Raw genomic sequence first — 27820 nt, 5'->3', positions numbered from 1 at the left:
AGTTCTCGGAAAGATAAGCGATTTAGAAAAAAAATTCGTCACTTTTGGAACTCGTAAACACGAGTTATGACATCTTTAAGATTTCCGGATCAAAAATTTGGGTATTTCATGCAAATTGGCAAACTTTAGGGGTACCGCGTGAATTATCCGATTTTTTTTTAACCAGCCCGCCCCTATAGTGCCGTGCCCGGGCCTGACCAAAACCAGCCCAGCCCGGCCTGGCACAACCCGGTCCTATGTTAGTGCCGTGCCAGGGCTGCTCTACCCCAGCCCAGCCCGCCCTTGGCCCGCACCAGCCCGGCCCAGCCCAGCCCAATGTCCACCTCTACCTTTACTCATTTTGCCTACAAATACCAAAAGCAAACGCATAACATAATAAATAAAAAAAACGCAAAAGCTAAACTAGCTAAAATCGTTGATTTAGGAGTGTTGAGGTGACAATGTCTTTGCCTGCGCTAGTGGTTTTCTCAGTGAGTGACTCAAATAGGGAGGTAAGATACTTGAGTTTTACGGGTCCTCAAAGACAACTCCGGTTTGGTCCTGTAGAAGACGTATTCAGTGACTTAGCTAGGTTCGCGGTTGAGCCAGCCGGAGATGGCCTCGTTCACATTAGATCCTGCTACGACAACTTCTACTGGACTAGGTATGTAATTAATTAGTTTCCGAATATTTTTTGGGTAAAAATAAGAGTAAATTAAAAATTACTCCTTTTTAAAATCCAGTTTATTAAAATTACGCTTTTATATAATTTTTTTCCTAAAATTATTCCTTTAAAATGCACTTTTATCAAAATTTGCTTCAAAAACACCAACTTAAGTTATTTATTCCGTCATTTTATGAACTTATTTCGTTTGTCTCTTAGCCAATTTATATTTTGAAACGTATAACAATTGAGAATAAGTTCAAAAACAGACGTAATAAGTCATCTAAACTGGGATTTTGAAGCAATTTTTTAAAAAAGTGCATTTTAAGGGAGTAATTTTAGGAAAAAATTATATAAGGTAGTAATTTTAGAAAACAGTATTTTAAAAGAGAGTAATTTTTAATTTATTCTAAAAATAATCGTACTTCCAAATTCGCTTTATTACAAGAAATTAACACGTGGCACAATGGCAGGGCATCAAGATTTGAACCGTGGTTGTTGGCATCCAACCGGCAGAAAGTGGACGACTTATCAAGGGACGATTCTACGCTATTCCGGCCGCGTATGAGTGCCGGGAACGTCTTTGTAAGCTTTGTACACGCGCGAAGCGGGTTAAACGTCGTGATGCGTCCAGCCACCGACGCACATGCTTATAACTTATGTGTAGAGCATGGCGCGCCAACTGAGTTTAGCTACACTGATTACGTTCGCTTACGTATGATCAGACTTCCAAAATACGTAATATTCCTAGGTGACAATTTCAAGTCTTTAGGCGTTTGGCAATCTACCGCAAATTCAGGGTACCCTAAATATACGTATGAGCATAACTCGACGAGCCGAGACGTGGCGTTCGAGGTCTTTTACAATAAAAGCGGCGATAACATAAGAGTCAAGTCCTTGAGATTTAACGAATTCTGGTGTGTGTTCCCGCCTAGTAGTGTAGTTGTGGTAGGCCCCATCCCCGAGTCGGACCCGAGAATGTTATTTGATGTGGCCCTGTCTAACCCTTCTTACCAGAGCTGGGACGGCATTGCTATTCGCTCCCTCGCCTTCAACCTGTATTGCTATAGATGGGATGCCATCCGTGGTGATGAATTGGTTGCAGGAACGAACATAGCTAATGATACTCGAGCCTGTATCCGGCCTATTTACTTGGCCGTCTTAGGTAGAAGTCGTGTCAATGTCGAAAGCTTACGTCACGCTTGGAGAGGGCCCACGTCATCCCGGGTGTTGGATGTAATGCATGTATCAAACTCGGAATCACGTGAAGTTGAGAGAACGGTACGTGCTCAGTATCAAGGGCAGCGGATTGGATTTAGTAATAGTTTTCCGATAATCAAGGCTGCGGATTCGGCTAAGGCCGTGTTTAATGTTCCGCTTCCCAAATTTGTTACAAATGGGGGACTACAGTTTTCCGAAGAGAAAACAAATATTACTTCTACTTGGAATTGGGGAACTGAAACCCTTCCGTTTATTATGTCGGAGGCCGTCGTACTCAAAATACCACCTAGGTCAAGAGTCACTGCAACTCTGTCTGTTAATATAGCCACTTATGAGGTACCCTTTTCTTACAAACAAATCGACGAGTTGCCATATGGTGGTACTCAAACTCAAGATCTCCATGACGGTGTTTATAAGGTAGAAACCGAGTATGGTGCCTCGTTCAGTTATAGCAACGTTCGACCTTTTACAACAGAGGTACACTATCTCACCCTATAAACTCTACATTTTTTTTAAATCTGCTAAATTTATTTGCTATACAAACCTGATACTAAAATCTGCTAACCGTATTTTGCTAATGTTATCTGCTATTATAAATCTGTTTCTGCTATTTGCCAAACACGGCCATAAACTCTACTTTTTCAACTAAACCTCTTCTTTGATGGCCATATATATATATGATGTGCAGGTACTTGACGACGAGAATATTTACACGGATATCCAAGCCTTGAATCTTGAGGTTGTAATTTGTTTCATCATCATCTCTACTACTCCCTTCCATCCACACCAATGGCAACATGGACCCACTTTTTGTCAGGAGAAAAGTGGGTCCATGTTACTACATGGTGTGGATGAATGGAGTATATCTTTAATGAACCAAACATATATTTTTGAAATGGATCGGTATTATATTGACCTTAGCGAACTATGCAGGTAGTCAATCTACAAGACGATGGCATCAAAGTCGAAGCAAAAGCATCTGATGAGGTTAACCAAGAATAATAAGAATAATTAATTTTTTTCCGTCAATTTAGAAGTAAAAGACTTAGTTCGAGAAACGAAAACCAAACGATATATTTTTGAAATGGATCGGTATTATATTGACGACCTTAGCAAACTATGCAGGAACTCAATCTACAAGACGATGGCATCAAAGTCGAAGCAAAAGCATCTGATGAGGTTAACCAAGAATAATAACAATAATAACAATAATTAATTTTTTTTCGTCAATTTAGAAGTAAAAGACTTAGTTCGAGAAACGCAAATCAAACGTATATTTTTTAAATGGATCGGTATTATATTGACAATTGACCTTAGCGAACTATGCAGGGACTCAATCTACAAGACGATGGCATCGAAGTCGAAGCAAAAGCATCTGATGAGGTTAACCAAGAAGAATAATTAATTTTTATTCGTCAATTTAGAAGTAAAAGACTTGGTTTGACAAACGAAAACCAAACGTATATTTTTGAAATGGATTGGTATTATATTGACGACCTTAGCGAACTATGCAGGTAGTCAATCTACAAGACGATGGCATTAAAGTCGAAGCAAAAGCATCTGATGAGGTTAACCAAGAATAATAAGAAGAATAATTATTTTTTTCGTCAATTTAGAAGTAAAAGACTTAGTTCGAGAAACGCAAATCAAACATATATTTTTTAAATGGATCGGTAATATATTGACAATTGACGACCTTAGCGAACTATGCAGGGACTCAATCTACAAGACGATGGCATCAAAGTCGAAGCAAAAGCATCTGATGAGGTTAACCAAGAATAATAATTAATTTTTTTCGTCAATTTAGAAGTAAAAGACTTAGTTCGGGAAACGAAAACCAAACGTATATTTTTAAAATGGGTCGGTATTATATTGACGACCTTAGCGAACTATGCAGGGACTCAATGTACAAGACGATGGCATCGAAGCAAAAGCATCGGATGAGGTTAAACAAGAATTGTAAGAAGAGATATGCATGTATACGTAATACGTCTATGATCGAAACAGGGGATCGGAGCTTGTGTTCATTATTGTTGTTTTAATTTTTCTAAATTATTGAAGTTGAAGTCTCATTATTTCGCAAACAAATGAAATAATTCAAGAAATCGAGTTGCGTAAACAAATCAAATATACTTATCCTGCAAAATTATCCGGCAGGGTACAAGGACACTATAGTCTGTAACTACATCCACCGGCCATAGCTCTCACTTTTATCTCTAGTTCTTCCGAACTCGTCCGTACCTCAGTTACAATCGATAACGCTTTAACTTTATTAAGATGACTTGTCATCCGAAAACAATAACCAAAATTACTACCGGAACGACATGTTCTGGGAGGGACCAAAAATTACAATAGTTCAGTGGGGAGATAGGGACCAAATATTACAACAACGTTTCTATGCACACACCGTGGACGGGACCATATAACATATGGTTAGAGCCGGCAAGTCGACCCGACCCGAACCCGAGCAAACCTGACCCGTGAAACTCGAAAATATTGTGACCCGAAACCAACCCGACCTGACCCAATGAAGGCCCGTAAGCCGACGCGGCCCGTTTATCAGTGACCCGAACCCGACCCGACCCGACCCGATGCTGACCCGATAATTATTAAGCTTAATTTTGATCAAAATGAAAGTGATTTTGTGTTTAGATTGATATGTTTGACCTGATGCTAACACGGCCCGAACTAACACGATAATGTGACTAAGCCGAGCTAATCCGTCCCGAATTGGCTTGACCCGAACTCGACCCGTTGACCAGTTTTGTGAGGTTTAAGTACACGCATATTTTAATATATTTTCTCTCTCTATTCATTTAAACATTATTTTTATGAAATGATTACTACTATTAGATCGTCACAAAATTTAATCTAGAGCGTTTATAAAAAATGGAGATTCATTTCTTTCACGGAAATAAAGAGAATCAGACGATCTCGACCTAGGTCGTTGGGACATGGATGACCCAACCCCAAATTTCAGATTTTTTTTTTTAAATAACATATTTTTGCTTGAAAATTACTCGTTTTAAAAATCCAGCTTTCTAAAATTACTCTCTTATAAAACCATCTACCCTAAATAAGAGGCATGCATGTCCAATTGTGCATCGGACGAGCATTGAATCTAATCTTTTACCGAGTAGTAAATAGAGAATATTGAACACCCTATAGCATTGGATAAAAACGCAAAGGACTTTAATTTATTCCATCACCACAAAAAACAAGAAGACAACGACTAAAACACAAGAATTAAAACACCACAAGACACACATAATTATCGATAATGGTAACAAGTAACAACATATTATCATCTTGAACACCATAAGTCGTTCGTATTGAGGGAGCATTCAACAACTAGTACTGAGCCAAGCGGAGGTAATGCACCTCGTCTCGTAATATGGGTCAAAATAAGCGCAAATACAAGTTCCACAACATTTGTCATCATTCCTGCAAATGTCATACCTATTGCCGCAGGTAAGGGGGCGGATATAGCCATCATCGACAATTATGTTCGAGAGGGGATTAAATTGGCGAACAACAGTAACGGTTTCGAGTGTGGTGGCTAACACCACAATAGCCAACAACACCACTGATATAGGACTCTTTTACACCATTTTTCCCTTCTATTTTCATGCTTTCCGACTCCATTTGAGTCGGTTTTATACGTTCTTGCTTGCAATTCATGTCCCAATCCCCATGCCTATGATATTGTATCTCCCTTGCAGGAATTGAGGTGAGAATGGGAGAATTGAAGCTAGAAGAAGAGCCCAATCAACCAAGCATGGAAGAAGGAGAAAATGAAGCTGAGGAGTATTCCCAGGCCGGTAGGCCGGCAGCCGGTCAGCCGGCTGGGAATGCCAAATGTATACAATTGAAGTTGAAATCAAGCAAGGAGGATCCCCAGCCGGTGGCCCGGCAGCCGGCCAACCGGCTGGGAGAACAAGTGAGCTGAAAATATTAAGGAAGTTACAGGAACTTTCCAGCCGGTCATAAGCCCGGCAGCCGGCTAGCCGGCTGGGAGTTCCCATAGAGCCCAGAAGTCAAGCTTGGAGTCAACATGCCCCCAGCCGGTCTGTGACCGGCAGCCGGTTGCCCGACCAAGCATACCTGATGATATCAAAAATTTAATTCAACTTCCAGGAACCTCCCAGCCGATCAGAAGACCGGCGGCCGGTTGACCGGCCGGGAGAACAAGCTCGTGTTTTCAAGCCCATTTACAAATCCTACCCTAATCTTGGTGCAAACTATATATACCCCCTCCCTTAACCATTTGTACACACACTCCCAGATCTGAATTAATTTCCCTTTCCAAGTTTAAACCTTGTTAATTAAGTTGTTAATCTTTCCTTAATTAGACAAGTTCTTCAATTATTACATCAAATTTAGTAGTAGAAATTGGGTTGTAAGAAGATTGAAGGATTCTCCTTCCTTATTGTTCAATCCAAACTCCTTTGTTGCTTTTGAGTTGGTATTATCTCTCTTCCTAATTTCATTAGTTTACATTTGCTTTTTCCTTTTAGTTTGTTTAATTGTTTATGTTGAATTTCATCCTTGTTGTTTGATTGTTGTTATCTTCATTCTTGTTCATCTTTCTTTTGTTCATCCTTGTTATTTTCACCCAAAGATTGAGTCTTTGATTCCCTTGAGTTAAAGATTGAATCTGAGTTGTTTTGTTAAAGATTGTGTCTTTTAGTTTAATCATCCTCATTATTAGTTTAATTTATCTTTCTCCATCATTATTGTTGGATTGTTGCATGTTTAGAAGTAGAATTCATCCTTCCACTATGTTTATGTTTAAAGACTCCATCTTTATTGTTTCCTTTGCTTTTTATTGTTTCCTTTGCTTTTAGAAACATGATTAGTGAGTAGTCTTCTACTAGGACTCGGTTTGACCCGGTATGGGTAATTTCACTAATTAATTCTCATTTAGGTTAATTTGTTGGGGGAAATTGGTGAGGGTAGCTTAGAGGAATGATTTTTTTATGGATTGATGATTGGGTAGTGTCAATTTGTGACCCTTGTCCACCAACGAGAGTTGGTTAGGTTGTAAATTGGGTGCCCGGAACTTGACCCTAATGCTAACCTCGGTTGAGACCGAAAGGGAGAACCGGGGTAGAGTACCTCTAAGTTAGTGTTTAAAATCGACCCTCGAGAGAGGGAGTGGGATGACCCGGAGTTTGATGGGGGCTTAATGACCTTAGCTAATGCTAGACTACCTTGAGGATTACATGTGTTTTCGGGTTGTTAGGCTTTAGACTTGGGATACCGACTTTCGAACCCGAGAGGGGGGTTAGTTGGGGTAGCTAGTGTCCTATTGCGAACCCGAGAGGGAGGTTCTAGGCGAATTAGAGCCATCTCCCCCTTACCTTTCTACCCCTTGAGATTAGCCGAGAGAATTAACATGTGCAATTACGTATATTCGTGGAAGAACCGAGTTCTAGCCTTCCCTATTATTTGATCAACTCTTAATCCTTGTTAGCTTGTTCTTTGCTTGTTTCTTTGTCTAGTTTATTAGCCTTTCAATTTGCTAGTTTAGTGCTAGATTGTTACCACCTCTCAATTTTAGTTTGACTACAATTAGTAATCTTTTCAACTCCTTGTGGGATCAACCCTTGATAGTGTACAACGATAAAATCGTGCACTTGCGAGGTATAGCTTGACACCATCAACCACCATATTAACTACATTCATATTCTTGAATTTTTTCAAAGTGTATTTAATTGAAGTTTTTTTTTTGTGTTGTACATATTAATGTATATAGTAGTATATGGCAAGTTTGAGACGCTTTTAGAGATGGATCGAGATGGGCACATGGCTAGTCACTCGATAACAACTCTTACATTAATTTATTCCATCGATCATCACAAAAACAAGAAATTAAAACAACGACTCAGACACAAATATTAAAACACACACAATACAACTCGAGTAAAATAGTACATAAAAGAAAAGACCATAATATGCAAGCATAAGATCAAGACCCACATGCATAATGATAATGGTAACAACATATATATTATCATCTTGAACACCATAAGTCGTTGGCATTCAGCATTCAGCAAACAACTTGGAGCCAGGCGCTGGAAATGCACCACCCACTCTTTCCGCAAACACAAGATCCGCAACAGTTGTCATCAGTATCGCAAGTTTCATACCTATTGCGGCAGGTAAGGGGGGCGTTGTTGGCATCATTGAGCATTATGTTTGAGAGGGGATTAAATGGGCTAACAGCAGTAACAGGTTCGAGTGTGATGGCTAACACCACAATCGCCAACAACACCACCAAATTATTAACTAATACCTTCATTTTCTTGTTTTCAAACTTGGAATTTTTCAAAGTTTAATTGATGTTTTTTTTGTGTGTGTTGTATGTATTAATGTATATCATATATGGCAAGTTTGAGACCCTTTTATAGATCGACATGGGCTTTCATTTCGTTAGCTATTTTCCCTTATATTTTGTGTGTGTTGTATGTATTAACTAATACCGGGGTAGAGTACCTTCGACCGTTATTAGACCATGGTGAACCGACAATCCTAGCTATTTTCCCTTATATTTTTATAGTCGATTTCTACGCTTTACTCCTTTACTTTTCGCTACATTAGTTTAGTAATCAAACAAAAATCAAATCCCCAGACTTGTTACATAGACAGATTATAATTAGCGAATAGAACAAATTGTCTCCCTGTGGATACGATCCGGACTTCCTCTACTGCATTAGTTTAGGCCAGTTGGTTTATCTTTGATAGGTGTGCGATTTAGTCTGTCAATCGTGATTATACACTTAAATTTGAGTCGTTTGGGAGCTTGTACCTATTCTTGTTTCTTTTTCTCTATGTTTGATTTTCAGCCTAAAAAAGAAGTATTCATCTGTTTTTAATGAATTCCCGATTTTCGTACGAGACTAATTTATCTCATACCGGCATACTCAAATGTCCTCAGTTGCTTTTCAAAATTTATGTGGCTGCTTTATCTGACCCGAGGAACCGTCCGTATGATTTACGAATGTTTTTTTGTCCCGGGTCCGTCAAATCCCGAAAACCGTGTATATACACTTAAAATAGAGCCATTTAGAAGTTCGTACTGGGTCATGTTCTTTTCCTCCCTGTTTTTCTACCACATGTTAGGGATCGCTTCATGAGTTACTGTATTCTATTTTCTGTCCTAAATAAGAAATATTTATCTGTTTTTAAGGAGTATCTGACTTTCGTCCGAAACTAATTTATCTCATACCGGCATACTCAAATGTCTTCGGTTGCGTCTCAAAATTTGTGTGGCTGCTTTATCTGACCCAAGAAACCGTCCGTATGATTTACGGGGGTTTTGTCCCGGGACCCTGAAATCTTGGTAACTGTGTATTGTACACTTAAAATTAAGCCGTTTGAGGGCTCGTACCGAGTCATGTTTCTTTTCCCGCCCGTTTTTCTACAACGTGTCCGGAAATCACTTCATGAGTTCTTGTATTCGATTTTCAGCCCTTAATAATAAATATTCATCTATTTTTAAAGAGAACTCGATTATCGTCTCAAACTCGTTTATCGCAAACCGGCACACTTAAATATCATCTGTTTCTTCTAAAAATTTGTGTAGTTTGCTTTATCTTACCCGAGGAAACCGTTCTTATGATTTACGAATGTTTTTGATACAGAACCCTGAAATCCCGAAAATCGTGTATTATACACTTAAATTTGAGCCGTTTGGGAGCTCATACCGGTCACATTTCTTTTTCACCCAGTGTTTTAAGCACGTATCAGGGGTCGTTTTATGTGTTACTATATTTGATTTTCGTACCTAAAAAAGAAGTAATCATATGTTTTTAAGAAGTACCCTGTTTTCGTCCGAAACTAGTTTATCTCATATCAGCATACTAAAATGTCCTCTGATTTTTCTCAAAATTTGTGTGGCTGTTTTATTTCACACGAGGAACCGTTCGTATGATTTACGGATCCCGGGACCCTGAAATACCGAAAAACGTGTATGATACACTTAGAATTGAGCCGTTTGGGAGCTCGTATCAGATCATGTTTATTTTTCCCCGGTTTTTCTACAACGGGTAAGGGGCCGCTTTATGAGTTTCCGTATTCGATTTTCAGCCCTAAATAAGAAGTATTCTTCTATTTTTAAGGAGTACCCGATCTTCGTCAAAATTCGTTTATCGCGTGCTTAAAACACTTAAATATCCTCTGTTTCTTCTCTAAATTTGTGTAGCTCTTTTATCTGACCCGAGGAACCGTCCGTATATTTACGGATGTTTTTGTTACGGGACCCTGAAATCTCGAAAATCGTGATTATACACTTAAATTTGAGCCGTTTGGGTGTTCGTACCGATTCATGTTTCTTTTTCTCACAGTTTTTCAACCACGTATCAGTAGACGTGGCAAAAGCAAACCCGGCCCGAAAAGACTGACCCGAGACCCGAAGTGACCCGAAATACATCACCAGAATGTGACCCAAAAACCCGAATTGACCCGACCTGACCCGAACATGACCCGAGCTTTCTTGACCCGTAACTGACCCGACTCGAAAGTGACCTGATTCGAAACCAAAATCCCAAAAATGACCCAACAAAATATAACTCTATTATTGATTGACCCGAAAATGACCCGACCCAAAACAACTCGACCCGCTTGACCCGAAACAGACCCGATCAACAAATCCGAAACTGACACGAAACCCGAAATGACCCGTCTCGACCCGAATTAACCGGAAATCAATGAGAGCCCCGAACTGACCCGGCCCGAACCAGACCCGATGACCCGCTTTGCCAGGTCTACGTATCAGGGGTCGCTTCATAAGTTACCGTATTCGATTTTCAGCCCTAAAGAAGAAGTGTTCATCTCGTTTTTAAGGAGTACCCGATTTTCGTTGCAGACTAGTTTATCTCATACCGGCATCTTCAAATGTCCAGTGTTGCTTCTCCAAATTTGTGTGGATGCTTTATCTGACCCGAGGAATTGTCCGTTTCATTTACAGATGTTTTTTTTCTCGGGACCCTGAAATCTCGAAAACCGTGTATTATATACTTAAAATTGGGCCGTTTGGGAGCTCGAACCGGTCCTGTTTCTTTTCCTCCCGTTTTCAACAACATGTCAAGGGTCGCTTCATGAGTTTCCGATATTCGATTTTCAGCCTAAAGAACAAATATTCATCTGTTTTTAAGGAGTACCCATTTTTCGTCCGAGACTAGTTTATATCATACCGGCATACTCAACTGTCCTCTGTTGCTTCTCAAAATTTGTGTGGCTTCTTTATCTGATCCGAGGAACCGTCAGTATGATTTACGGATGCTTTTGTCCCGGGAGCCTGAAATCCCTAAAACCGTGTCTTATACACTGAAAATTGTGTCGTTTCGGAGCTCGTACCGAGTCATGTTTCTTTTTCCCTAGTTTATCTACCATAGGTAAACCTGGCAAAAGCAACCCGACCGGAAAAAGCTGACCCGAGACCCGAAGTGACCCGAACTGCATCACCCGAATGTGGCCCGAAAACCCGAATTGACCCGACCCGAACATGACCTGAGTTTTCTTGACACGTATTGGCCCGATCCGAAACCACCAAACCCGAAAATGACCCGACAAAATATAACTCTAATTGAACCGAAAAGACTTGAAATGACTATTTCTCTTTTATTCATTGACCCGAAAATGACCCGACCCGAAACAACCCGACCCGCTTGACCCGAAACAGACCCGGCAACAAACCCGAAACAGACCCGAAACTCGAAAAGACCCGTCCCGACCCGAATTAACCCGAACCCAACGAGAAACCCGAATTGACCCGACCCAAATTGGCCCGACCCAAACCCGACCCGTTCCCATTTTGCCAGGTATAACCATAGGTAAGGGGTCGCTTCATGAGTTATCATATTCGATTTTCAGCCCTAAATAAGAAATATTCATCTATTTTTAAGGAGTACTTGATTTTCGTCCAAGACTCGTTTATCGCGTACCGGCACACTTAAATATCCTCTGTTTCTTTTCAAAATTTGTGTAGCTGCTTTATCTGACCCGAGGAACCGTTCTTATGATTTACAGATGTTTTGTTCCGGGACCCTGAAATCTCGAAAATCGTGTATTATATCCTGAAATCCCGATATTTGTTTCGCTAAATATAACCAAATCTCCAATGGTGCAGCGGTAGGTTCATCACTATTTACTCTATAGGTCCTGGGTTCGACTCTTGTAAGTGTCTTTCTTTTCACTTTTTCATAAATGTCTGCCTTTATTACTCTTTTATGCGATTTATTTAATGCATTCGTTTAATTCAATTTTACACTTTGTTACGTAATTATAATTGTGAGTAGTGAATTGCAAGTACCTATTGTGTTAAATTCACAATTTTTTTTTTAATTTATATCTCCTCGGATTTTTTGGATCTAAATTTATTTTAATTTAATATTTTACTTTAGCTTCACGAGTTTTTTTGGTATAAATTTTAGTTTTCGTCGTCCAAATCATTGTTATTTTTTTTTTTTTTTTTTTGCATCCCCTATGTCCAGACCCTAGATACGCCACTGCGCACACTTCATCCTTATCTTTGCAGGTATTAAGGGGTGCTATGTAGGCATCATTAGGCATTATGTTTGATAGGGAGTAAATTGACGAACAGCAGTAACGGGTTCGAGTGTGGTGACTATCATCACAATAGCCAACAACACCACCATATTAACTATCTTCATATTAGCTAGCTACACACTTGTTGGTGTGTGTTGTTGTATATGCCAAGTTTAATTAGGACTCTTTTTATAGGCAAGCATAGTGCACGAATGCAATGCAACCAGCTGGCCGGCAGTCAAATTATTTATACGACAAGTGTTCGACACTTCAAGCTAATTCTATCTACTTCATACTTAAGCATAGAAACATGCAGTGGCGAATCTAGGATTTATAGAATGGGGTGTTTAATGAAATTAGAAAATGAAGTTTATGCCACATTGGTAAAATCCTTATAGTGACTTACTACTAAACAATACACATAAACAAGTACCCAATAACTCAACAATCAACATAACATAAGGAAATTAAAAATTCCGACTTTTCGGACATTCAACATAATAAGCTTTAGTATATCAAAGAATTACTATGTGAGACGGTATGACATTGTAAGGCGGTTTATGTGAAAAAAATAACTCAAGTGATAGTAATAAATGAATGAAATTTTATAGAAAAGGATCGTCTCATGGTATAAAACGTCTTATTCTAAAATTTGGGTTAGTATATAATTGTTAAATATACTCTCGGCTCAGTGATATCTTTACACTTGCTTTATTTCTCCCTCACAAAATAAATGAAGGGTAAACATATTATCGAGAGAGAAAATAGTTTGTTATAAATACATAATATGAGTCCAAATTGTAAGTATATCATATAAATCGAATATCAAAATCGATAATCGAATATTTACAAAGTTATCCTTTGACGAAGGCCACATGTGACATATTCCTTATCCGGTTAAGAGCATAGACCGACAACAAGAAGGAAGGATAGTTATTCTTGCTATAGACGGATATATCTGTCTATAGCTAAAGACGGGTCAAATAGCTTAAAAGTGGTGATATTTTTTACCTACACCACCCCCACTTGTTGCTTGTTCTATTAGGAATGTGTTATTGTATTTGACCGTCTTTAGTTATAGACGAATATATGCAAAATCTATAATGAGATTTTGTGAAGGAACAAATAGAATTAAAAAAGAAAAGAAAAGAAAAACTCGAACATAAGAGACTAATCTCCTTCTCACTAACTCCACCACTTCTTCATCTTCTTCCCTAACTTCAGTCACCCGATTGCTCAGGAAATTACACCGATTGCTCGGAAAATCTAGCACTCATTCCATTCCATCACCGATCTAATCAATAATAGTCCTTCTCATCTTAGTTCTCTATTCTACCAATATAATCCGAATTGAATAGGATGTTGAAATATTACATACCTTGATGAAGACATTTTGTCTAACGGTTGTTCGCCGGAGACGATAAATTAGAAATTTGGGGAAGATGTAATAATAATGAAATAGGATTAAATTGGTCAAACAAGGAGGAAGTTGGAGAGATGGGGTTTGCAATTTGTTCCTCTGTCTGTTAGAATGAATACTGGGTAACGATTTTAATTTTTTTTTGCCAAATTAATGGGGGTGAGGGTTCACCCCCATCACCCCCTGTAGATCCGCCCATGGAAACATGCCAAATTCTTGTTTTAGGCAGTTATTTGGATCTGAAATAATGAGACGGATTTTTGTGACCATTTTATTATTAATATTCCACTGGTTTGCTTATACATAAGTTATAAACGTGTTTTTTTTTTCCGAAAAGTTGTTTTGTTTTATTTAGATGAAATACAACAAAAAAACATTAAGTAAAATACTTCACAAATCCAAAGAAAGAAAATTTACAACAATAAATCAAAAGCAACAATCTAAGGGACCTAAACTGCCAAGGTCCCATTATTTCTTCAAATCTTGCCTTCATACTTAGCTGACATCCTCTTCCATATTCATTTGTAAACTTGACCGGAAGCTGGAAGGCTTGCTGTTTCGAAAGGCATGACACGAAAGCACGAAACAAACACGATTTAATCATACGTTTACACATAACGAGAGTTTAACACTTGTAAACTAATACGAGCAAGTGACTTCATTTATTTAATTATTTTGATTGCATGATGAGACAGAAAATGAGATGGCGTCACTAGATTATACTGCGATGACAGAGCATTTTAATTTTACGAAGTACTTACCAACAACCTTTGCTCCGACTTTAACAAGTTATAGGTATCGGTGTCCATCAATTTTTCTTCAAGTATATCTTTTCCCTGCATTATGAAAGTGTTATTCATAGAAAATCTTCTATAACAATAAAGCCTTGATTCCAAAATGTTTCAAGAAATCGAGGCTTAATTACCTTGAATAAGTATCGGGCAGGGTACGTGTGGCAACAGGTTCATCAAAAATAACGGTAGTGGGTTGATCGGGATCATAGACTTGGACATGGAACTCGTAACCATTCATTCCCTTAAACAAACCATCTTGAAGGTTAGTCCTAACGATATCACCATTAGCCTGAACATCAGTTTGTACATACGTAAACGGAACATCACATTTGGCTTCTAGTGCCAAAACTCGTGCTCGCCTTTTTTGGCCAGGAGGCACAACTACCTTACAACTAAATTCATAGCTCTCACTTTTGTCTTCTGTTTTACCGAACCCTGTCTCAACGTCGATTCCAGCTGAGACTTCTATAGATTGCGAACCTTTAGCTATGAGAGGAACCGAAGCTTCAACAGTGGTTGTGGAGGTCAAATTGGTAGACACAGTTGTGGTGACATTGAATGAGAAACTCAAAGATTCGGTATATGTAATGGTTAGGGTCGTTTCTAGCTCCCCTTCTTTGGCACCGTTGAAGGCTACCTGTGAAAGCCACGACCGAGGCCGCTCTCCAAACACCCTAGCGTCATCAAGCCTGTACTCCACCTCGATCCTCCTGTCGACAAAGTCAAAACAACCTCTATAAGGCAAATTCTCATTTAAGACGGAGATATCCGCCTTATGCTTACTGTTAGTCTCCCTTAAGACAGATGTATCCGTCTTAACATTAAAACGGCATGCGAATTTGTTGCTTTTCCATATGCAATCTGTTTTTGTCTTATTCATATTACTTGACCCGTCTTAAACTTAAAGACATATATTGGCGGAGCCAGGATTTTAAGGCAGCGGGGGCGAAAATTTTCAGCGGAGGCGAAAGGGAAATATTATAAGGGTGCCTCGAAAAAATTCGAAAATTTTAACTAAAAATTTCGAGATTTTCAATTTTCAGCGGGGGTGACCGCCCCTGCTGGCCCCCTTCACTCCACCACTATAATAATAAACTCGTCTTAAATAAGAATATTTGTTACGGTTAAGACATGACAAGTATGTCCGTGCGGGATGAATAAGACAAAAACAGAGAAAATATTTATCTTATACGGAGTATGTTATATTAAACGATACCTCCGTCTTAAGGAAGACTAGTTGTATTAATAATCCTATGGTACGGTACCTGTCGACAATGGGCTCCTCCACAGAAAGACCGGCTTCCCGAACTCCACTATCGACCTCGGCCTTAAACCGATCGCTAGTACCAGGCATCCTTTGGCAAAATCTATTGTTACCTCGGTTAATAAGCGCAATGGTGTTGTCACCAAGACGAGCAATCTGAAACGCAGTATTGGTATCGGTGCTGAACGAGTTAGCCAGAATCCAGCCGTTACCGTCTCGCCTCCAAAACTGGCCATTCTGAACAGACCTGAAACGCACGTCCCCATTGTTTAGTGGAAACGTCTCGAACCACGCCTCTTTTCTGTGTCGGTCATCCCCAGCGAACGACATTTGGCCACTTTGTATCAAATACTTGTCGTTGTCGCCCTTGAACACGACGATTTTGGGAAGTTTGATAATTCGTTCAACGTCGATTGGGGTGCATGTAACACTGCTAATGCCAGAGGTACTTATGGTTAGATAGAAGCCATTAGCTAAGTTATTTGAGCTAACGATGGCCACAGTTCGTCCTGAATTGACGTGAGTCCATGACATTGAACCATTTGCCCCGATATTCAACCGGAACAGAGTACAGTCTCGACGATTTGTTGCCTCCACCGCCTCGGTAGCTGTTGCGGTTATCCAGTCACTGTTCGCTTCCCTGACAAGTTAATATTTACAGCTTCGCGTCAATCATTTTGTTTTAGTAGTTTCAAATTGCACACTTAAGTCTTCCATAAGACGGGTTTTTCCGTCTTAGATTAAGAAGGAGAAAATGTGACTCGTTTACAATAAAATGCGATCATTTTTTGATAAAAACTAAAAAGTTATTAAAACAATTTTGGAATAAAATGTGAACAATTTTAGTTGTAACTCAGGCGGCAATATCTCCTTAAACTAAAAGACAAATCTCTAAATTTTTCCGCCTAAATTAATTTGGCTATAATTAAGCTTTTATTATATCATTTTTGTAATTGCGCTTTCATTTTATTATATCTACAACTAAATTGTACTGTACTAAACTTTCTCTTTCCACTAATTAATACAATTATGACCCAACTTTCGTATTTCCTTGGCACAACCTCATACAGCACTTTACACATTAGTAAAATAGAGAAATAAAGATAATAGAAAATGCGAAATAATTAATTATAATAATAAAAAGTACCTAACCAAGTACTTGTTATTGTGGAGGCAACGGAAGTGAACTCCACGGCCAAAGCCGTCTCGAGCCTCCTCGTAACCAAACTTGGCCGTGGGGCTATACACTTCTCGTTCATCATATTTCAAGTAACCCGAGGTTATGAGAGTCAAATTTCTAATTGGACCAGTGTAATTAAGTGAAAATGCTGTTATTTCATACAATGACATTTTTTTAAACTTCTCTCTTTAAATGTATAACTTTATTTTTTGTGTTCCTTTGAGGCACAACACAATCAGCTATTTATAAGTCCCAAAACTCTTTGATATCCACACAATATTGTATCCCTTCATCTTAGCCTAGTACCAAATACTAGGGATGACAATGGGTCGGGTTGGATCGGGTTTTGCTAGATCCAAATCTGATCCACTTACTTATTGGATCACAGATCCATATTCATACCCGATCCATATCCAAAATTTTAAAATCGATACCTGATCCATTATACTTTGTTCAAACTCATACCCGCTCCAAATCCATACCCGATCCACTACATAATCCAAAACCCAATACGAAACTTGATTTGACTACATAAAAATATAATTTTATATAAGAAAATTTAAATTTCAAGGTTAGTAAAGCCTAAATTTTCAATAATATCCACGTGGATCGAGTTCGGGTATGAATGGATCCGGTTCGGATTTGGTTCGGGTTTTCCAATAGTGGATATGAATATGGGTTTTTAAATAGTGGGTCGGGAATGGGTTTTTAAAGAGTGGGTTTGGATCGAATTTTTTCCTTCGGTTCGATTCGGATTCGGTTCGGTTTGGGTCATAATTGTCATCCCTACCAAATACAAATCTGTTGAGTTTATGGATTCAAGTACCTAAGAAGGGGAGGGGGTGAATTATGTACTATTTAAAAATTTATAACTTCAACTTTATTGAATTAAAGTGAGTTACGAGGACAAAAGAGATGAGAAGATACTTTGAATAATATTGAAAGACTAAACAAGTATCACGATGAATGTTTGCTGAAGTATGAAAGTAACAATCGTTTCGATCAGTAGCTATTTGTCTCGGTTTGTGGAATACGGATCAGACCAAATGTGACATATGATGAATCTGTTACTTGAAGGTTTAAGCAAAGCACGACAAACAATAATAAAAGAGCGTGGAAATAAAGTAAAACAATTGAACACGAGATTTTTGAATTGGTTCGGTAAGAAACTCAAGTGCCTACGTCCAATCTACCTTTTTATTGCTTTCTTTTAGTGATCTACTCCGACAACTAAAAGACCCTTACAATAAAAGACACCAACCTACTCCGGTTGTAAAGCTAGTACAAGAAATACTCCGTTCTTATGACAAGCTAACTCGCAACCTACTCCGGTTGCCAAGAGTTAAAGACTACTCCGTCCTAAACTCTACTAACACACTTAGAATGTTATAGGATCAAGTTTCCACTAACATATTCTTAGCAAAGAATAGAGATGGACAACTTTTACAAGATCAACAATTCATAAGCAAGAGAGTTTAGTATTATAAAGTAACAGTAGCCACGACTCTAACAACTTGAAGACTTTTAAAGGTTTTTGCAAAGACTCACGATTTTTAAGCTTTAAAAACAATTTGCAAAGATGGAAAAATTAATTCAGAAAAGTCTTAGGATTTTATGAAGGAGAGGCACGCCTTTTATAGAGGAAATGGGTGAGGAGGTTGCTAGGGTTTTGAAGGGTCAAAGACCACACATGTGAAGGACATTTGCAACCACCCAAAACTTGCACCAAAGAGGGCTCTTTTGCAAAGGCAAGAATAGAGAAAGAGTGTTTGAAAGATAACCTTAAAAGCTCATGCAAATTCAGAAAACAAAGGATGTGAGACAAGTCACATGATGACAAGTTAACACAAATATGGCAAAAAGCATTTTTTGTTTTCTAAAAGACCAAAGGGTTGAATTTGCATAAAGATGAAATATTTTGAAATTAGTAATAATTCAAACCACTCTTTATTGAAGACCTACTCCTAATAAAATCTGAAGTTTTATCTTTGAAAAATAAGAGTCACGTGAAGGCTTTTTGAAAGATAAAAAGGACTTCAAGTTTTACGAATTGTGGCAACAATCCAAGCAGCTGTTTACTAATGAAAGCAACGAATCGACTTGATTTGTTTATTACTCTATGATACTCTACTTTCTTGCTTGTACATTAGATGACACTAAGACTCAATACAATGAGATGATTAACAACTTCAACAGTTCTTAATCCATGCTTGATTACATCATTAATCCTGAAAAGGTAAACTAAGATAGCACAAATCAAATGGGCATGTTATCATCAACCATAAGGAACCCAACAAAATCCTTCCTTCTTTTACCAAATCTACTTATTATCAGCGATTAATTTTTTTTTTTTTATGAAGCGGTATTACAATTATTTATTGTAAACCATGCAAATGGTCGTTAAGCAAGTTATCCTAATTATAACTTAAATTTTCTAACTTAAAACTGATAAAACATCGTTAGGATAAAGAGGTACGCTAGTGTCCAAAGATAGAGTAACGAAGATGATTAGTCCGTCACAAGAATCTTGTGCAAGGCGATTATAGCCCTTATTCTAATAAATCCAAATTATAACCCTTATTCTAATAAATCATAATATTATCAATATGAGAATTCCAATCCATAATTGAATAATTTGATAAAGATTGGATTCATTTTTAGACGGAAAGGAAGAGTAAGAAAGGGAAAATTTGTGGCAAAAAGTACGAAAAAAAAAGAAAAACTTTTACATAAAAAATAGGGAAATTCAACTGTATATGTACCCTTAGTTTTTTGGTTTTCTATGTAGTACCCTTATTTTTTTTATATTTTACATTGTACCCTTAAACTTTTTACTTATTTTCTTATACTTGGAAAATGAAAGGGCGCCACCGGGTGACACCCAAGTTGGTGACACCCAATTTGGTGTCACCCTCTCATATAGAGTGGGTGGAGACCTTTTCAATTAAAAATTTATGTGAGAGAGTGACACCTAATTTAGGCAACACCCAATAACGCCCTATCACTGTCCAAAATAGTTTAAGTTTTCATATGCCAGTGGCGTCCCCACCAGGCCACCATGGTCACTGCTTTTGTTTATGTATTATTAGAGCATCTCCAATGGTTTCCCAAAAGGACTTGCTTGCAAATAAAAAAAATTCCAAGCTACTTGCTTGACCATTGGAGCACTTCCATTGAACTAGCTTAAATTGAGCTACTAGCTCCATGGAGCTAGTAGCTTAAATGGTCCTACAAAAAAAATCTACCTACTAAAATAATACATGTGGAAATAGAATTTTTAATAAATAAATGGGTGATATGAAAGGTAGTTGACATATGGGTCCATCTAAGCCACAATACTAGTAGCTTACCATTGTAGTAGTTTCTAGCCTAAAAATGTTGTAGCTTGAAAATCTTATGTGGCAAAGGTAAGCTAGTAGCAACTAGCTTACCATTGTGGATGCTCTTACAGTTTGAAACTTTTTAAGTTACTTGTATAGTTTAGACCACCCGTGAATCATATTCGATTTGTATAATAAGGATATTATTATGGAAACAAAAATAATTGAAGTCGAGGATTATTTGGATGTGTAAAAAATTCTTTAAGTTCGATCGTCTTTTAGTTCACCCATGAATCATATTCGATTTGTATAATAAGGACACTTTTATGGAAACAAAAATAATTGTACTCAATGATTATTTGGATGTGTACAAATTTTTTTAAGTATAATCGTCTTTTAGTTCACCAATGAATCATACTCGATTTGTATAATAAGGACACTATTATGGAAACAAAAATTATTGAACTCGAAGATTATTTGGATGTGTAAAAACCTTTTTAAGTTCGATTGTCTTTTAGTTCACCATGAATCATAAGTATTCGATTTGTATATATAATAAGGACACTACTATGAGAATAAAAATAATTGAACTCTAAGCTTATTTGGATGTGTAAAAAAATTTTTAAATATGATCGTCTCTTAGTTCGCCCATGGATCGTATTCGATTTGTATAATAAGGACACTATTATGAAAACAAAAATAATTGAACTCGAAGATTATTCGGATGTATAAATTCTTTTTTTAAGTACGATTGTCTTTTAGTTCACCCATGAATCATATTCAATTTGTATAGTAAGGATAATATTATGGAAACAAAAATAACTAAACTCGACGATTATTTGGATGCTTAAAAAACTTTTTAAGTATGATCGTCTTTTAGTGCACCGATGAATCATATTCGATTTGTATAATAAGGACACTATAATGGAAACAGAAATGATAGATGAACCATCTCAACCAAAACCTTAAGGTGATGGTTGAGACCCAACAATTATATTTATTCCTATTACGCTTCCTCACTCGAGTGCTCTTTCGGCCCGAAGAGTGGTAAGTGCACAAGCCCCTCATACTATAATGGAAATAGAAATAATTGAAGTCGAGGATTATTTGGATGGGTAAAAAACTTTTTAAGTACGATCGTCTTTTAGTTCACCCATGAAATATTCGATTTGTATAATAAGGACGTTATTATGGAAACAAAAATAATTGAACTCTTGGATTATTTGGATGTGTAAAAAACTTTATAAGTTCGTCTTTTAGTTCACCCATGAATCATATTCGATTTATATAATAAGAACACTACTATGAAAACAAAAATAATTGATGAACTGGAAGATTGTTTGGATATATGAAAAAGCATGTGATGTTCTGGTAAAAATAAGAATAGTAAAGGTGACTAATACTCAGGCGACGGGACCATGAACGCATTGTTGCCGTCCATATACTGTAGAGTGTACACCTTACAATAAGTCTCAAATTTGAAGGAGACCAATCACAATTATTAGAGGGGCTTTCAAATTTCCACTCAAATAAAGAGAATATTCCGTGAGTATTATTGTACTTCGTAGGTTTGATGTGAACCAAGACCTCGTGATAAGGTACCATGATTGTAAATTATTGTTGTGAATGCATGTTACTCTGTACCTTCGGAGTCAGTTGTGTCCCACACTTCACTTGCTGATTCGCTACTGTATAAGGATACTATTTTGAACTAAAAGATGATCGTCTTTTAGTTCACCCATAAATCATATTCGATTTGTATAATAAGGACACTGTTATGGAAACAAAAATAATTGAACTCGACAATTATTTGGATGTGTAGAAAACTTTTTAAGTTCGATCATCTTTTAGTTCACCCATGAATCATATTCGATTTGTATAATAAGGAAACTATGGATGTGTAAAAAACTTTTTAAGTTCTATCATCTTTTAGTTCATCCATAAATCATATTCGACGATTTGTATAATAAGGACACTATTATGAAAACAAAAATAATTGAGCTCGATGATTATTTGGATGTATAGAAAACCATGTGATGTTCTGCTAAAAACAAGAATAGTAAAGGTGACTACTCAAGCCACGGGACCATGAACCCATTGTTGCCGACCATATACTGTACAATAAGTCTCAAATTTGAAGGAGACTAATCACAATTATTAGAACCTATGCATGACTCGAGGTCAAATTGACCCAACGCAGTATAATCTGACCAAAATACTTATTGCTACAAACCCATCGCAATCGAACCATATGCCATGTCATTACTGCCACCTCATCACATGGAATTGTGAGCCAACCATGTCATGCATCAATGTCACCTCATCACCTCAGCTCAAACTACATGCCACATCAATATTGCCACCTTATGACCTCTAACCGCGTGCCATGACATTATTATTGTCACCTCGATCAACTAGCCAAGTCATCATCAAACCCGACTCATATAGACTTTGAGTACTGGACCTGTATGTAATTCGAATCAAGGCGTCTTGCTTGTGACGGGTACATTTCCTCACAAGCTGAAGCCAGGGTAAAATACGACCCATTTAAAACAAAAATGTAACCATTTTACCTAAAATGTTATCAGAACAATTTCCTAAGCTATAATAATTTGTCATTAAAATGGACACATTTTATCGTTAAAATGGCGACATTTAGCCCGTCTTCAGCTTGTGACAAAAAGTGTCCTCTTTAATGAGAATTGGTAAATTCGAATAGATCAAATACACTTGACCCTTATTTTACCCGAAGGCTCGACCTGAAATTACCGAACCCCTAACCCACCCGTTCAACCCGTTTTACAAGTCTACATGATGCCAGTCTCTCTAGATATCGAACCGTACTATGTATCTCTCTTCTAATGTACATGAGTACATCTATTATATACAAATTTTTTTAATGAACTACAGTTAGCTCTTTTATGTAATTTGAAGTCGTTTTAGTTGATTTAAAATGTCTCCATAATGTTTTAGGCCAATTTATAACTAACAACGTAAAGGTATAATAATAATATATACGGAGTATAAAAGAAGGTGACCGTATGTAGCTCATTATTACATAAAAAATGTGGCCCCTATAGCCAAAAGGCATCCCCTTTTACCCATTTTGCCTACAAATACCAAAAGCAAACACATCTACAATAGATGAGTAACATAATAAATCAAAAAAACTCAAAAGCAAAACTAGCTAAAATCATTGATTTAGAAGTGTTGAGGTGACGATGTCTTTGCCTGCGCAAGTTGTTTTCTCAGTGAGTGACTCAAATAGGGAGGTAAGATACTTGAGTTTTACGGGTCCTCAAAGACAACTCCGGTTTGGTCCTGTAGAAGACGTATTCAGTGACTTAGCTAGGTTCGCGGTTGAGCCAGCCGGAGATGGCCTCGTTCACATTAGATCCTGCTACGACAACTTCTACTGGACTAGGTATGTAATTAATTAACTTCCAAATTTTGTTGTGCAAAAATAAGAGTAAATTAAAAATTACACCCTTTTAAAATCCAGTTTATTAAAATTACGCTCTTATATAATTTTTTCCTATAATTACTCCTTTAAAATGCACTTTTATCAAAATTTGCTTCAAAATACCAACTTGAGTTATTTATTCCGTCATTTTATGAACTTATTTCGTTTGTCTCTTAGCCAATTTATATTTTGAAACGTATAACAATTGAGAATGAGTTCAAAAACAGACGTAATAAGTCACCTAAATTGGGATTTTGAAGCAATTTTTGAAAAAAATGCATTTTAAGGGAATAATTTTAGGAAAAAATGATATAAGGGAGTAATTTTAGAAAACAGTATTTTAAAATGGAGTAATTTTTAATTCAGTAGGTGAATTATACATCCGATGTACTACCACTAATTGTATAGTTTTTGAGCATTGTAGTAAAGTTTTTGAGTTTTATATTAAAAATTGTGAATTTTACTATAAAGTTTTGAGTTCATTCATTTAAACATTAAACTCAAAAAATTACAATAAAACTCAAAAAAAATTACATATAACCTTAGTTTAAATTTATGTTTTTGACGGGAAAAAAATAAAATCTAACTTATTGATTTTAATAAACTCAGAAAAAATATACATACACTCAATAACAAATAAAGTTTGAGGTATAAGCTCAAAAAAAAAATACATATGCTCAAAAACAAATAAAATGTGAGGTACTAGATCCCATGTATGTTCCTTTATCTCTTTTTAATTTACTCTAAAAATAATCGTACTTCCAAATTCGCTTTATTACAAGAAATTGACACGTGGCACAATGGCAGGGCATCAAGATTTGAACCGTGGTTGTTGGCATCCAGCCGGCAGAAAGTGGACGACTTATCAAGGGACGATTCTACGCTATTCCGGCCGCGTATGAGTGCCGGGAACGTCTTTGTAAGCTTTGTACACGCGCGAAGCGGGTTAAACGTCGTGATGCGTCCAGCCACCGACGCACATGCTTATAACTTGTGTGTGGAGCATGGCGCGCCAACCGAGTTTAGCTACACTGATTACGTTCGCTTACGTATGATCAGACTTCCAAAATACGTAATATTCCTAGGTGACAATTTCAAGTCTTTAGGCGTTTGGCAATCTACCGCAAATTCAGGGTACCCAAAATATACGTATGAGCATAACTCGACGAGCCGAGACGTGGCGTTCGAGGTCTTTTACAATAAAAGCGGCGATAACATAAGAGTCAAGTCCTTGAGATTTAACGAATTCTGGTGTGTGTTCCCGCCTAGTAGTGTAGTTGTGGTAGGCCCCATCCCCGAGTCGGACCCGAGAATGTTATTTGATGTGGCCCTGTCTAACCCTTCTTACCAGAGCTGGGACGGCATTGCTATTCGCTCCCTCGCCTTCAACCTGTATTGCTATAGATGGGATGCCATCCGTGGTGATGAATTGGTTGCAGGAACGAACATAGCTAATGATACTCGAGCCTGTATCCGGCCTATTTACTTGGCCGTCTTAGGTAGAAGTCGTGTCAATGTCGAAAGCTTACGTCACGCTTGGAGAGGGCCCACGTCATCCCGGGTGTTGGATGTAATGCATGTATCAAACTCGGAATCACGTGAAGTTGAGAGAACGGTACGTGCTCAGTATCAAGGGCAGCGGATTGGATTTAGTAATAGTTTTCCGATAATCAAGGCTGCGGATTCGGCTAAGGCCGTGTTTAATGTTCCGCTTCCCAAATTTGTTACAAATGGGGGACTACAGTTTTCCGAAGAGAAAACAAATATTACTTCTACTTGGAATTGGGGAACTGAAACCCTTCCGTTTATTATGTCGGAGGCCGTCGTACTCAAAATACCACCTAGGTCAAGAGTCACTGCAACTCTGTCTGTTAATATAGCCACTTATGAGGTACCCTTTTCTTACAAACAAATCGACGAGTTGCCATATGGTGGTACTCAAACTCAAGATCTCCATGACGGTGTTTATAAGGTAGAAACCGAGTATGGTGCCTCGTTCAGTTATAGCAACGTTCGACCTTTTACAACAGAGGTACACTATCTCACCCTATAAACTCTACATTTTTTTTAAATCTGCTAAATTTATTTGCTATACAAACCTGATACTAAAATCTGCTAACCGTATTTTTCTAATGTTATCTGCTATTATAAATCTGTTTCTGCTATTTGCCAAACACGGCCATAAACTCTACTTTTTCAACTAAACCTCTTCTTTGATGGCCATATATATATATGATGTGCAGGTACTTGACGACGAGAATATTTACACGGATATCCAAGCCTTGAATCTTGAGGTTGTAATTTGTTTCATCATCATCTCTACTACTTTTTTCCATTCACAATTACCATGGCACATGGACCCACTTTTTGTCAGGAGAAAAGTGGGTCCATGTTACCATTGGTGTGGATGAGATGGAGTATATCTTTAATGAACCAAACATATATTTTTGAAATGGATCGGTATTATATTGACCTTAGCGAACTATGCAGGTAGTCAATCTACAAGACGATGGCATCAAAGTCGAAGCAAAAGCATCTGATGAGGTTAACCAAGAATAATAAGAATAATTAATTTTTTTCCGTCAATTTAGAAGTAAAAGACTTAGTTCGAGAAACGAAAACCAAACGATATATTTTTGAAATGGATCGGTATTATATTGACGACCTTAGCAAACTATGCAGGAACTCAATCTACAAGACGATGGCATCAAAGTCGAAGCAAAAGCATCTGATGAGGTTAACCAAGAATAATAACAATAATAACAATAATTAATTTTTTTTCGTCAATTTAGAAGTAAAAGACTTAGTTCGAGAAACGCAAATCAAACGTATATTTTTTAAATGGATCGGTATTATATTGACAATTGACCTTAGCGAACTATGCAGGGACTCAATCTACAAGACGATGGCATCGAAGTCGAAGCAAAAGCATCTGATGAGGTTAACCAAGAAGAATAATTAATTTTTATTCGTCAATTTAGAAGTAAAAGACTTGGTTTGACAAACGAAAACCAAACGTATATTTTTGAAATGGATTGGTATTATATTGACGACCTTAGCGAACTATGCAGGTAGTCAATCTACAAGACGATGGCATTAAAGTCGAAGCAAAAGCATCTGATGAGGTTAACCAAGAATAATAAGAAGAATAATTATTTTTTTCGTCAATTTAGAAGTAAAAGACTTAGTTCGAGAAACGCAAATCAAACATATATTTTTTAAATGGATCGGTAATATATTGACAATTGACGACCTTAGCGAACTATGCAGGGACTCAATCTACAAGACGATGGCATCAAAGTCGAAGCAAAAGCATCTGATGAGGTTAACCAAGAATAATAATTAATTTTTTTCGTCAATTTAGAAGTAAAAGACTTAGTTCGGGAAACGAAAACCAAACGTATATTTTTAAAATGGGTCGGTATTATATTGACGACCTTAGCGAACTATGCAGGGACTCAATGTACAAGACGATGGCATCGAAGCAAAAGCATCGGATGAGGTTAAACAAGAATTGTAAGAAGAGATATGCATGTATACGTAATACGTCTATGATCGAAACAGGGGATCGGAGCTTGTGTTCATTATTGTTGTTTTAATTTTTCTAAATTATTGAAGTTGAAGTCTCATTATTTCGCAAACAAATGAAATAATTCAAGAAATCGAGTTGCGTAAACAAATCAAATATACTTATCCTGCAAAATTATCCGGCAGGGTACAAGGACACTATAGTCTGTAACTACATCCACCGGCCATAGCTCTCACTTTTATCTCTAGTTCTTCCGAACTCGTCCGTACCTCAGTTACAATCGATAACGCTTTAACTTTATTAAGATGACTTGTCATCCGAAAACAATAACCAAAATTACTACCGGAACGACATGTTCTGGGAGGGACCAAAAATTACAATAGTTCAGTGGGGAGATAGGGACCAAATATTACAACAACGTTTCTATGCACACAC

General features: G+C 37.5%; 2 protein-coding genes across 20 annotated transcripts in view; one reads left to right on the top strand and one right to left on the bottom strand.

Annotated features, from left to right (window-relative positions):
* The window catches only part of LOC141610539 (uncharacterized), a 40702-nt gene extending 23397 nt beyond the window's left edge, over window positions 1-17305 (bottom strand). The window contains exons 1-5 of one of the 2 annotated variants that reach the window (XM_074428658.1): window positions 17041-17305; window positions 15895-16533; window positions 14761-15339; window positions 14597-14671; window positions 14155-14388 (exon numbers count right to left, since the gene is read on the bottom strand). In XM_074428658.1, coding sequence (XP_074284759.1) covers window positions 14644-14671; window positions 14761-15339; window positions 15895-16533; window positions 17041-17243 — 1449 coding nt within the window. In that variant the 5' untranslated portion in view covers window positions 17244-17305 and the 3' untranslated portion in view covers window positions 14155-14388; window positions 14597-14643. Of the gene's footprint in view, window positions 1-14154; window positions 14389-14596; window positions 14672-14760; window positions 15340-15894; window positions 16534-17040 lie in introns of those variants that run through there. The other variant, XM_074428659.1, reaches the window with a different exon arrangement.
* Window positions 361-27518, top strand: LOC141610536 (uncharacterized). Of its 18 annotated transcripts, XM_074428638.1 has the most exons (12): window positions 361-643; window positions 1117-2341; window positions 2553-2603; window positions 2798-2851; window positions 2990-3043; window positions 3194-3247; window positions 3379-3432; window positions 26539-26592; window positions 26743-26796; window positions 26928-26981; window positions 27127-27180; window positions 27311-27518. In XM_074428638.1, exons 1-12 carry the CDS (start codon window positions 441-443, stop codon window positions 27374-27376), a joined length of 1977 nt encoding a protein of 658 aa, XP_074284739.1. In that variant the 5' UTR covers window positions 361-440; the 3' UTR covers window positions 27377-27518. The 18 variants fall into 18 exon arrangements, with proteins under 18 accessions (XP_074284739.1, XP_074284740.1, XP_074284742.1 ...); XM_074428639.1 differs by lacking the exons at window positions 26539-26592; window positions 26743-26796; window positions 26928-26981; window positions 27127-27180; window positions 27311-27518 and adding exons at window positions 3578-3631; window positions 3762-3969; XM_074428640.1 differs by lacking the exons at window positions 361-643; window positions 1117-2341; window positions 2553-2603; ... (2 more) ...; window positions 3194-3247; window positions 3379-3432 and adding exons at window positions 23447-23817; window positions 24664-25888; window positions 26100-26150; window positions 26347-26400.
* The last annotated feature ends 302 nt before the right edge of the window (window positions 27519-27820 follow it).

This window comes from Silene latifolia, chromosome 11, assembly GCF_048544455.1.
Source record: "Silene latifolia isolate original U9 population chromosome 11, ASM4854445v1, whole genome shotgun sequence".
Lineage (NCBI taxonomy): Eukaryota > Viridiplantae > Streptophyta > Magnoliopsida > Caryophyllales > Caryophyllaceae > Silene > Silene latifolia.
This window is presented reverse-complemented; position numbering and strand designations above follow the sequence as displayed.

Bases quoted from the DNA above. Each gene is read 5' to 3' on its own strand.
- LOC141610536 (XM_074428638.1), top strand. From the start codon at position 441: ATGTCTTTGCCTGCGCTAGTGGTTTTCTCAGTGAGTGACTCAAATAGG. The intron at 644-1,116 runs GTATGTAATTAA...GCACAATGGCAG, and splicing joins GACAACTTCTACTGGACTAG to GGCATCAAGATTTGAACCGT. The intron at 26,797-26,927 runs GTTAACCAAGAA...CGAACTATGCAG, and splicing joins AAGCAAAAGCATCTGATGAG to GTAGTCAATCTACAAGACGA.